General features: G+C 41.9%; 1 protein-coding gene across 2 annotated transcripts; it reads left to right on the top strand.

Moving 5' to 3' along the window:
- Nucleotides 1-133: 133 nt before the first annotated feature.
- On the top strand, nucleotides 134-10,150 carry CLK1 (CDC like kinase 1). Of its 2 annotated transcripts, XM_008506475.2 has the most exons (13): nucleotides 134-1,075; nucleotides 2,421-2,581; nucleotides 2,889-3,117; nucleotides 4,135-4,225; nucleotides 4,637-4,703; nucleotides 5,962-6,078; nucleotides 6,167-6,333; nucleotides 7,358-7,452; nucleotides 7,546-7,675; nucleotides 8,777-8,859; nucleotides 9,207-9,286; nucleotides 9,562-9,652; nucleotides 9,773-10,150. In XM_008506475.2, the coding sequence occupies exons 1-13, from the start codon at nucleotides 686-688 to the stop codon at nucleotides 9,914-9,916; spliced, it is 1,845 nt and encodes a 614-aa protein (XP_008504697.2). In that variant the 5' UTR covers nucleotides 134-685; the 3' UTR covers nucleotides 9,917-10,150. The 2 variants fall into 2 exon arrangements, with proteins under 2 accessions (XP_008504697.2, XP_070436669.1); XM_070580568.1 differs by lacking the exon at nucleotides 4,135-4,225 and having other exon boundaries at nucleotides 353-1,075.
- Nucleotides 10,151-12,268: the final 2,118 nt, after the last annotated feature.

Raw genomic sequence — 12,268 nt, 5'->3', positions numbered from 1 at the left:
CTTAAGAAATGCAAACCACCATAGGAATTTTGGGAACGTGTTTTCCTCATCACGTTACCCCACAATCGTTGTGCATCTGTACAGGGCAGGTTATCTGCGTTGTTCTCCTGTGCAAACATGACCAGTAAAATTATGCTTTATCGTAATAGGTGATAATTTTATGTGCTTCCGACTAAGTCTGGAACGAGTGAGGATGTTTTTCAAGTGACAAAACGGAGGCGGGCGGGGCGCGGGGGTCGGGATCGGCACCTCGTTCCGTCAAACCGCAGGCGGACGACTGTCGTCGTTCAGAGGCTGTTCCCCGACGCTCGTCTTGTCCTCGCGCCCTCCGCGCCTCCGGGCGCAGTTATTCGGCCTGAACACTCAGGCCCCCCAGGGAGGGAACGTCGTCTGACTTCCTGAGTCCAGCTCCTGCTCACTCATTAAACTTTTAATTCAAACTTTCGGAAAATCTTTCCAAACCAACGTCAGTGCGTGTGGGTCCCAGCCAAGAATGACTTAACTAGGTTTAAATACGTCTCAGACCCTTAGCGAACGCCCAAATCAAGACAACTACTACGTGGGGCTATTTGACGCAGGTAATTTTTTTAAGCATCCTTTTAGTAGTTACAATCCGGGCGCAGGCTATTTTGCACCCTGCTTCCCTCGCTGTTCTTGTTTCTGGCGTTCACAAATACGGCTTTTAATGGGCAGAGACGAGGCTGCCCCCCACTACCTGACGTGTTTTCTCAGAGCGAGCCAACATGGCCGCCGTGAGGCCCTTCCTCGGTCCTCCTCCCCGCCGCCAGCTCCCGACCCGGCGCCTGCGCACGAGGCCGCCGCTCAGGCTCCCGACGCGGCGCCTGCGCACTCGGCGCCCACACGCGCCGTCCCAGCCCCTCCCGCGGGGACGCGCTGTTCGCCCCGCCCCTCGGCGGAGACGCGCTCGCAGCGTCACCGGTGTTTTCGAGCAGAGTCTCGACGCTGCGGCTGTCAGCTCCATTTTGTTGTCGGAGCTCGTCGCGGGCGGCCACGTCTTCTCCGTGGTCGCGTTGCAAATTTTGTCGCTTTCGGCTTGGGCTCTCTAGCCAAGACGGTAAGACGCAGGAGGAAGCCGGCTAGGTGCCGGGGCCGTCTTTCTGTGGCTCGAGAGCGCACGGAGATGCCCGTCTCCGGGCTTGTTTGCCCCCCGCTGTCTCCGGCCTGACGGCGCCTTCCCCGTTCCCCCGGGCTGCACGGAGGCGGCCGGCTGGTCCTCCCTGCTCCGCTATGCCTTCGCCGCGGCGCCCTGGCGGAGGACGGTGGCAGTGCTGGCTGGGCGGGGAGCTTCCCGACCTTCGCCTGCCTGGGGGCGGGGAGGCCCGCGCCAGTCTGCGGGCGCCATGTTGTCGGCGGCGGCCTCGGCCGCGCTGTAAGATGGCGGCGGGGGGCGGAGCCGCGGGCGGCGGAGGCGGTGTTTGCTTGGGTTCTGGAATGTGCGTGAGTCACGCTCGTGAGGAACGGTGTTCGCAGCAGAGAGAGAGGAGGGCGGAGCGCGTTGGTCGGGTGGAGGGCCGTGTCGTCTGTCGGGTGGTGGAGCCTCAGGAGTGGAGGGAAATTGGCGGTGTCTCCCCTGGTGGTGCTGAGCGGGCGCGCGGGCGGGGTCGGGCGGCCGGCGGTTGTGTGCAGGAGCTGCGCGCCCGGGGTGGGGCGGCCGGGGAGCCGGTGGAACGCTTTGATTCCTCCGAGTGTGGGCGCGGGCGGCGAGGCGCTGCGTCTGTGTAACGTCCTTCCCAAGTTGGGCGTTTGTGTTCGAAGCCTTTCTGAGAGGAAGGTGGCTCGCCCTCCCCCGAACTGCGTCAGCTTGCCCTTAGCGGGGCTCGGTGTCCCGAGGTCCGCGCTGGGGCCTGGTACGCAAAGGCCGGGGTGCCATAGTTGTGTTTCTGTTGCTTCGTCGCTTGCTGTGTGCAGTGGAAGGCTCTGGCAGTTGGATCGATTGACCTCCTTTACAGAAATGTAGTGTTGGTTGTGTTGCGGAGAACATCTGTGATTGCTTATGAGTTGGAGGCCAGTTTCTGAGACACATTTAAATGGGGAGAGTTACGGGGACCTATAGTAAATTTGTGCTGCTGGCAGGAAAGGAGTAAGATTTTGCCAAAATTGATAAATTGGGATTTCCACCCCCACTCCTTTTTTACTTTTCCCGAGTTCTTGCAATAAATCCGAGCATGACGTGGAAAGTGTGGAATGTCTGTGACGAAAGGTCAGGCTCAAGTTATGGGACAACCCAATCCTGGGTTTATCAGTGACTTCAGATTGGGTACCATTGACTTTTGGACTTCGATTTGAAAGAAGAATTTAAAACTTCACAACTAGAGTGAATTTGCAAAGAGTGTAATTAGGCTGTTCAGTGTTGACACGTGGGGCAGCATTTAACTGAGAAAAATTTGTCTTTTGTGTAGATGAGACACTCGAAAAGAACTTATTGTCCTGATTGGGATGAAAAAGATTGGGATTGTGGAAAATGGAGGAGCAGTAGCAGTCATAAAAGAAGGAAGAGATCACACAGCAGTGCCCGGGAGAACAAGCGCTGCAAATATAATCACTCTAAAACATCTGATAGGTAAGGAGCATAAAGTGTCTCACTATAAAAATAGGTTTTCTCTCCAATGCTTTGTGTCGATTATATCTCAGTAAAACTAGGGAACAATACATTTTCATGATTAAAACTAGTATTAAAATTTAGCCTGATCACCATTCCCTTTTCCAGTGATGGCTTGTAATGGTTGATAAAATCGTGTGGGGTTTGTTTGTGTTTTGGTGGAGAAAGCATAAAATGTTACTAGGGTTACTGTCTTAAGAGGTTTACTGAGAATTTGAGGCTATTTGGTATTAACATAGAGCATTGAGAAAATATTTAATTTTTCTAGCTATTATTTGGAAAGCAGATCCTTAAATGAGAAAGATTATCACAGTCGACGCTACATTGATGAATACAGAAATGACTACAATCAAGGATGTGAACCTGTACATCGCCATAGAGACCATGAAAGCAGATATCAGAATCATAGTAGCAAGTCCTCTGGTAGAAGTGGAAGAAGTAGTTATAAAAGCAAACACAGGATTCACCACAGTACTTCACGTCATCATTCACATGGGGTATGAGCTCTTTTAAAACATCTTGAAAATTTTATTTCCCATGTGGAACAGGAAAACTGTTGAATTTGTGCTTGATCATTTGAGAAAGTTTTGTTTAAGATGAAGTCATGCTAATTTTAACTTGCAGGATTTTTCAGTGTTTGTGCATTTGATAGGAAATTCCTGAAATAGAATACATGTTTAGCTATGTAATAACAGATTTTATTACTAGTTGGCAGCTAATTGTCATTCCAGTGAAAGAGTGAAAGTAATTAATTTAGGTTAGTTTAGAGCAGTGATTACAAAATATTCTGAAAGATTTTTTTGTGGTACTTCCAGAGTTCTGATTTGTTTTGATAAATTGAAGCTCTTATCACAAAAATAGAATAGACATTTTATTTTTGTATGATTGAGGATTAGGCATGCCTGTGTTCTCGCAAAGCATGCTCTAATCCTTTTTTCACTAAACAAACCACTTAACATATTTGAACATTATGGGTTATGTGTTAATTTGCAGATCAGCTCAGATGACATTTAAAATGCCACAGTGTTATTAAATGCCGAAACTTTTTCTCCCTAAAATTAGGACTTTAATTTTATTTACTGTTTTGATAATTTGTTTTCGTAGATTAGCTAGGAAATCTTAATTTGGCCACTTTGACAAGTAAATACTACATCCTACAATTTTGCAACATTAAATTAGGACACTAGAAACTTAAAATTATGTTTCAGTGAATACAACTAAGCATTTTTTTAAAAAAGAAAAACAATTGTATTATGTTTTGTTGCCTTGCCACTTTGAGTATCTTATCTGAAAATCTGTTCCTTGCCATGTTTTTCTCCTGTTAACATAAACTATGTGCCCTGTGAATTTCTGGGGACTGAATTTGAAATTGCTCCTGCCAACCGTTTGTGGCCTGGCGTGTATCTGAATGCCTGAATATCTCCCCGCTGAATGAATTTCGTATTCTGCCCTGAATTCACTCGGGTATATTGATTGGCTGGATGATCTTGGTGCCGCCCACTTGACGTTTCCAGAAGAGTCACCGAAGGAAAAGAACCAGGAGTGTAGAGGATGATGAGGAGGGTCACCTGATCTGTCAGAGTGGAGACGTACTAAGTGCAAGATGTATAGAATATTTTTCAACACTTATTAACTTTTCAGATAACATAATCTATATATAGATTAAGATTTCAGGGATTTGGAAATCTTTTTCTTTCTCTGTTTTTTCTGTTCTGTTTTATTTTGTTTTTTCCATTTCTTTTGGTGGGGGGGGATTGTGTTTTTGCTTTCTTTAGAAGTTTAATGTTTGTTATGCAAAACTTCCAAAACAGTAAATCAAGTTAATGAAATTAGCTTAAGAATGAAATTAGACCTAAACATAGTTATATATGTTTTTTGATGGTGTTCACCGATAAAATATCTAGTGATAAAGAAATTTGTAGCATCAAATAGAATAATCTGCATTGATAGCATTTATTATGATAAGTAAACTGTTTCCACTTCTTGGTATGACTGAGATTTATTTCTCTCTTTTAGATGAAATTGTTGATACTTTAGGTGAAGGAGCTTTTGGAAAAGTCGTGGAGTGCATTGATCATAAAGCGTAAGTTTTCTGGCGCAGGATTGCACTTGGGAGGTCAACAATATAGAAAATTTATTTAGCTTTAGATTACGTTCTGACTATGAGTTAGATAAATTGTTATACAGTCATGTGTCACTTACCAACGAGGATATGTTCCGAGAAATGCGTTAAGCGATTTTATCATTGTGTGAACTTTATATAGTGTACTGACACAAAGCTAGATGATGTAGCCTTCTACGCACACAGGCTACGTGGTACTAATCTTATGGGGCCACCATCATATATACTGTCCATCATTGACCAAATCGTCATTATGCAATGCATGACCATACCATTTTAGCTTGAGATTTTCACTTTGATGTAGGAAACTCCCAGTAAAAGGTACTAGCCCTTTGTATTTTTAAGCAGTAGCTATTAATAGTGTGTGTAGCCTGTCATACCAGTTTTCAGCTGAGAACGAATTATCTTGTTTCAGAAGGTATTCTTTCGTTGTCCTACTGGGCAGGAGCTGTGGCCATCAATTTTTTCCTAGTTCAGTGATTCTCAGCCTTGGTTTTATATTAGGAGTCTTTGGAGTTTTGCTTATCCCAGACATATTGAAGCAGTCTTCACGGTAGTTTATGTGTGACCTTCAAACTACTGATTGAAATTTAAAATAGTACAAGAAATTTTGCCTTTCCCTTTTTTGCCCTGTTGAATTTTTTTTTCCTTTGTAATGGCAAAGCTTTTCTAAATGACTTATTAGAGAGTGCTTCCTACTCTTGATTGATAAAGTTCTGAGAGCTTGAGTTCTTTATTATGACCCCATCATATGCCAACTTTCCTGGTAACCTGGACCAAAGGAAGATTTGGTAGAATATTTGCTAGTGACAGGAAGAAACTGCTTTACGTACATTTGTCTTGCATCTTACTTGGAATGCAAATTGGGGTGGTAATATCCCAGTATTCTTTTTAAGTTAGAACGGTTGATACGTAGTTTACTTGAAGGACCAAAAAATAATACATGTGAGTGGTGGTCTGATGAAAGAAATTTGTGTCATTCAATGTGTATGTGTATTACCAACCCTTACCATGTGCCCAAAGGTCATTCTAGTTGCTTACATAGAGTTGCATTTAGAAGAGAGTACTTCTATGTGATCAAACTGAGTACTAGACTGTAAATTCAAGAAAACAACCATGATGGGTCAATGTAGAAGTAGTACATTTTGAAGAGTGCTAGAAAAGTGGAATTGGATGTCTTTTTTTTTTCTTTTTAACTTGGATTTATTCTCTGTAACAGGGGAGGTAGACATGTAGCAGTAAAAATAGTTAAAAATGTGGATAGATATTGTGAAGCTGCTCGCTCAGAAATACAAGTTCTGGAACACTTAAATACTACAGACCCCAGCAGTACATTGTAAGTATCACAATAGAGCTTAGAAAATGGCCTCAGGTAGATTTGAATTGTGAAAAGCTGTACTCAGTTACTTTTCATATGTTTCTAGCCGCTGTGTCCAGATGTTGGAGTGGTTTGAGCATCATGGTCACATTTGCATTGTGTTTGAACTGCTAGGACTTAGTACCTATGATTTCATTAAAGAAAATGGTTTTCTGCCATTTCGACTGGACCATATTAGGAAGATGGCATATCAGATATGCAAGTCTGTGAATTGTAAGTACTTAGCCTATCTTTCAGAAATTTCAGTTTAAGGCTAATTTTTTTCCCCCTCTTCCCAAAGCCCCTCAGTACCTAGTTGTATATTTTAGTTTTGGGTCCTTCTAGTTGTGCATGTGGGATGCCGCCTCAGCATTGCTCAAAGAGCAGTGCTATGTCCACGCCCAGGATCCAGACTGGTGAAACCCTGGGCCGCCAAAGCAGAGTGTGCAAACTTAACCACAGCCACAGGGCTGGCCCCCTATTGAGACTAAGTGAACGCCATACTGACTGGGATCTTTCAGGAAAAGAAGGAATCTAAAATAATAGGACTTGGAAGCCTGACTTAAGAGTAGGCATGAGGAAGATGTAGCTGATTACAGGCTATTGGTCAGTTTACTGCATTTTATTAAGTAAATAATATGTTGTCCAGCATATAATAATATATTGTCATGTGGAAGACCTATAGCCTTTTTTTTGTTTGTTTGTTTGTTTTTTTGGAGGAAGATTAGCCCTGAGCTAACTGCCACCAATCCTCCTCTTTTTGCTGAGGAAGACTGGCCCTGAGCTAAAATCCGGGCCTCTACTTTGTATGTGGGACGCCTGCCACAGCATGGCTTGCTAAGTGGTGCCATGTCCAAACCCGGGAACCGAACTGGCGAACCCTGGGCTGCGAAGCAGAACGTGCACACTTAACTGCTGCGCCACCGGGCTGGCCCCAACTATAGCCTTTCTGATTCCTAAAATTATTAACCCAGAACCACTGGGTTAAAATTAAGGAATGGCAAATTTTAGCTTCATAAGAGAAAGGTATTTCTTTCTTCAGTTTTTAAGCAATAGCTGTCATTGGACTAATTTTTTTAAGGAGGGTATTCGATTTTAGTACGTGGTGGTTTTCTAGCAGGCTATTTGAATGTTGACCACTTACTTGGACATGTGGAAAAGGCATCAGAGAGGCTTTTTATTATAGGGCTTTTGGGTTTGGCTAAGTTTTTGGCTTTTGATTTTCAGATTACAGCAATTTTTTCTGTTTCATTCTCAGTTCTGCACAGTAATAAGTTGACTCACACAGACTTAAAGCCTGAAAACATCTTATTTGTGCAATCTGATTACACAGAGGCTTATAATCCCAAAATGGTATGTCTTCGATGTATTATCTTCATAATTTCAAATGAATATTTTATATCATCTTAATATTATGCCTAATTAACCATCATTTATAATTTTCAGAAACGTGATGAACGTACCTTAATAAATCCAGATATTAAAGTTGTAGATTTTGGCAGTGCAACATATGATGATGAACATCACAGTACCTTGGTCTCTACAAGACATTATAGGGCACCTGAAGTTATTTTAGGTAAGTATTTCTTAATTGTGCTTTGGAAACCTGTATATCTTTATTGAAGCTGACTTGAAAATTTATTTGTAGTTTTAAGTCTTATTTGTGGGACCTTTTGTCTTTTTCCTCTTAATGGGTTAGTGTAAAACACATTAAAGATTTTAAGCTTTTATTCCAAATATCTCTGGGACTTTGAGTAGGTAGTAGCTTGACTTTTCTGGGGGTTTTTTTGTTTGTTTTTGGTTTTTGTTTTTGTTTTTTTGAGGAAGATTAGCCCTGAGCTAACTGCTGCCAATCCTCCTCTTTTTGCTGAGGAAGACTGGTCCTGAGCTAACATCCATGCCAATTTCCTCTGCTTTATATGTGGGATGCTTACCACAGCATGGCTTTTGCCAAGCAGTGCCATGTCCGCACCTGGGATCCAAACCGGCACACCCTGGGCCGCCAAGAAGCAGAATGTGCGAGCTTAACCGCTGCGCCACCAGGCCGGCCCAACCTCTCTGGAATTCAGTTTGCACGTTTGTAATATGTAGTGGGGTTTTAAAGATTTTATTTTTCCTTTTTCTCCCCAAAGCCCCCTCGTATATAGTTGTGTATTTTTAGTTGTGGGTCCTTCTAGTTGTGGCGTGTGGGACACCGCCTCAGCATGGGTTGATGAGCAGTGTCATGTCTGTGCCCAGGATCTGAACCAGCGAAACCCTGGGCCACCAAAGCAGAGCATGCAAACTTAACCACTTGGCCACAGGGCCGGCCCCTCTGGTGGGGTGTTAAAACAAATGTTTAGTGCTTTTTATATCCCAGACACTTTCCATGTCAGTCAGTCCTTGCATGGTCTAGATAGCTCCCGTTTTGCAGGTTAGAAAATTGAGGCTCATGAAAAACAAATGTTTTTGCCCAAATCATTAGTGAGGAAAGAGGTGAGCCAGAATTGGAACTCTAAACCAGATGTCATCAGAGCCCTAACTGTTACATACTCTGCTATTATATTACTTTTAATCTTGGATTGAGTGATTCCTTCAGGATCTTCCCAGCTCGAACTTCAAATTATATATGTTTTTTTAAATGTCTTTAAGAAATATTGAGGATTTTTTTCCCCTAACAGTTTGTTTTGTTTTGCAGCCCTAGGATGGTCCCAACCATGTGATGTCTGGAGTATTGGATGTATTCTTATAGAATACTACCTTGGGTTTACAGTATTTCCAGTAAGTGACAGTGATCTGTTTCAGTGGTGTTATGACTGCTTTTAATGCAAAGTGTCCGCATTTGGGTAGCTTCGCCCCCTTCCCCCCATGATAGACTGTTAGTTGTAGATAAGTCTAAAGCAATAAGTATATTATCCTTGTTCATTCAAGAAAATCATTAGTGAGCTTCTGTAGGCCTTAGCATTCTTCATTGTAGCTGTAGTGTGCTGAAAGTATGCCTTTTTTTGTGATCATTTTCCTTGTGACCTCTCATCATCTATGGACTAGAAATCTAGCAGCTATGTTACATGAGAACAAAGCATAATGTGCAAGTAAAGTTGGTTAACAAGTTTTCTTTATTATTTTAGACACATGATAGTAAGGAGCACTTAGCAATGATGGAAAGGATTCTTGGACCTTTACCAAAACATATGATACAGAAAACCAGGTATGTTTTATTTAAGAATAAGTGCCATCCTTAGTACCACTTGATCACGTCTTCTGATTAGAACTTTATAAAATGAAGTCAGTCAGGCTAAGCTTAAGTAGCAGATTACCTTGCTGGGAACCCAGTAACTGTCTCTAGGCTGCCTTTTAAATCTCTAAAAACGTGTTTATCTTTGAGCTTTAAAAGTATAATTGGTGAAGCCATTCACCTTTGCTAGATGTTTAAGTTTGTGTTGTCAACATTATAAACATGAGTGGATATTGACTTACTCTTAGGAAACGTAAATATTTCCATCATGACCGATTGGACTGGGATGAACATAGTTCTGCTGGGAGATATGTTTCAAGGCGCTGTAAGCCTCTGAAGGTAAGCCTGGGTCATTGCTTAAATGATCAAAACTTTGAGCTACCCGTCTTTTCATGGTGGAGAAATAGAATTATAATTGTGGTAGTAGAAAAGGCTGATGACTATTTCTTTTCTTTTCAGGAATTTATGCTTTCTCAAGATGCTGAACATGAGCTGCTCTTTGACCTCATTGAGCAAATGTTGGAATATGATCCAGCTAAAAGGATTACTCTCAAAGAAGCCTTAAAGCATCCTTTCTTTTACCCTCTAAAAAAAACTATATAGATGTATAATTGTACAGCTCTTGAAGAGATCTTATAGACTGTATCAGTCTAGTTTTTAAGTATTAAGTTATTTTGTACAGCTTTTGTAAATTTAACATTTTTGTATTGCCGTGTTTATTTTGCTTAAATCATTTGATTTGTTAAGTAAATAGCTAAGTAAAGTAATGAACATTTTTCAGTAATTAATGTATAAAATGATTTCTTCAGAATAAATTTTTTGTGTTTATGAAATTAACATGAATCTGCAGTTTGATTTTAGCACCATTTTTCTTTGTACCTCGGTCACTTTAAAAAATGAAAATATATTTCTCCTCTTGGAGGTTTCCTTATGGCTTTGGAAATACTGTGGCATTTCCATTTTAGGGATTGCCAACTTTGGGACTTAGGCCTTCCTTCTCTAAACCAAGTCTAATGAAACTAATTTACAGGATACAAAGAAGTAGAGATAAGTCAAGATGATTTCGTTCTCCCTGTATTCCTGTTCATAGTTAATACTGCTGCTTTCTTGTCTCCACCCTGAATGGGATTCGGCATATGGCTTAAGGTCCTGTGTTCCTTCAGGACTGATAGTGACAGAGAAGCTTCTAGAATCCTCTGCAGCCAAGTCTGAATTATTAAGTAGTATAGTAAGTCAGTTTTTTGTCTATGGTTTCATCTATAGGTTGATCCATTTATGACTATATAGTCTGGTTTTTGTTTTTTTTTAAGATTTTGCTTAGTTGTAAGTTCCCTGCAAAATTGAGAGGAAGGTGCAGAGATTTCTGATAGGCAGTCATATGCTGCATAATGACATTTTGGTCAACGATAGACCGTGTATACAGTGGTGGTCCGAGAGATTTAAAGTCATGCTATCTAGATGGCATAGCCTACTACACAACTAGGCTATATAGTATTGATCTTCTGGGACCACCGTTGTGTATGTGGTTCTTCGTTGAGTGAAATGTCCTTACATGTGACACATGACTAACACCATAAAGCCTAGGTGTGTAGTACACTGTACCATCTAGGTTTGTCAAAGTACGCTCTGATGTTTGCATGATGACAAAATTGCCTAGCAATGCATTTCTCAGAATGTGTCCTCATTGTGAGGCATGACTCTTTCTTGCCCTGACACATGCATAGCCTTTCCCATTATTAATATTCCTTACCAGAGGGTACATTTGTTAAAATTGATGAACCTGAACCTGCGTTGACGTAATTACCCCAAGTCCCTAGACTACGTTCGGCTTCACTTTTGGTGTTTTGTATTCAATGGGTTTGGATAAGTGAATAATGACATGAATCCATCATTCTAGAATACTGAGTATTTTCAATGCCCCCAAAAAACTCTGCTTTACGTATTCATCCTTCTGCCCCCAACTTCTGGCAACTGCTGTGACTTTCTTTGGCCAATGGAATGTTAGCAAATTGGCTCTAGGACACCACTTAAGAGGATAAGCCTCAAAGCCTAGAACACAGTTTTGTTTTGTTTTTTTTTTTAAAAGATTTTATTTTTTCCTTTTTTTCCTCCCCAAAGCCCCCCCGGTACATAGTTGTATATTCTTCGTTGTGGGTCCTTCTAGTTGTGGCATGTGGGACGCTGTCTCAGCGTGGTCTGATGAGCAGTGCCACGTCGGCACCCAGGATTCAAACCAACGAAACACTGGGCCGCCTGCAGCGGAGCGTGCGAACTTAACCACTCAGCCACGGGGCCAGGCCCTGGAACAGTCTCTTTTAAGTCTAAGAAAATACAGGCCCTTTAAGGTTTATGTAATCCAATCTAATGCCTTGTCCAGAATGTCGTATAATTGGAATCATACCCTGTGTATCCTGTTCAGATTGGCTTATTAAATAATGTGTGTTTAAGGTTTCTCCGTGTCTTCGTAGCTTTCTAGCTCATTTCTCATAGTGGTGAGTCACTATTGCGTTGTCTGGATATCCCACAGTTTATCCACTCACCTACTAAAGGATGACTTGATTGCTTCCAAGTTTTGACAATTAGGAATAAAGCTGCTGTAAACATCCATGTGCAGGTTTTTGTGTGGACATGTTTCTGGTTCCTTTGGGTAGATGCTGAGACGCCTGATTGCCGCACCGAGAGGTAAGAGTATGTTGACTTTCGTGAGAGACTATGAAGCTGCCTTTTGAAGTGGTTGTACCATTTTGCGTTTCCACCAGCAGTAAGTGATGGTTCCTGTTCCACACACCACCAGCATTTGATTGGGTGGTTTTCTTGTTGAGTTCTAAGAATTATTTGTATATTTTGGATAACAGTCGTTTGTCAGATGTATCTTTCTTAAGTATTTTCTTCCAGTCTGAAGCTTGCCTTCTCAATATTGTCTTTTACAGAGCAAAAGTTAACTTTTAGGAAATC

Source organism: Equus przewalskii, chromosome 17, assembly GCF_037783145.1.
Source record: "Equus przewalskii isolate Varuska chromosome 17, EquPr2, whole genome shotgun sequence".
NCBI classification, from domain to species: domain Eukaryota; kingdom Metazoa; phylum Chordata; class Mammalia; order Perissodactyla; family Equidae; genus Equus; species Equus przewalskii.
The sequence above is the reverse complement of the archived record's forward strand: the minus strand, read 5'-3'. Positions and strand labels throughout refer to the sequence as shown.

Coding starts and splice junctions, on each gene's coding strand:
- CLK1 (XM_008506475.2), top strand. CDS start 686: ATGGGCAGAGACGAGGCTGCCCCCCACTACCTGACGTGTTTTCTCAGA. Junction 1,076..2,420: donor TGGGCTCTCTAGCCAAGACG/GTAAGACGCAGG, acceptor TCTTTTGTGTAG/ATGAGACACTCGAAAAGAAC. Junction 6,079..6,166: donor ACAGACCCCAGCAGTACATT/GTAAGTATCACA, acceptor ATATGTTTCTAG/CCGCTGTGTCCAGATGTTGG.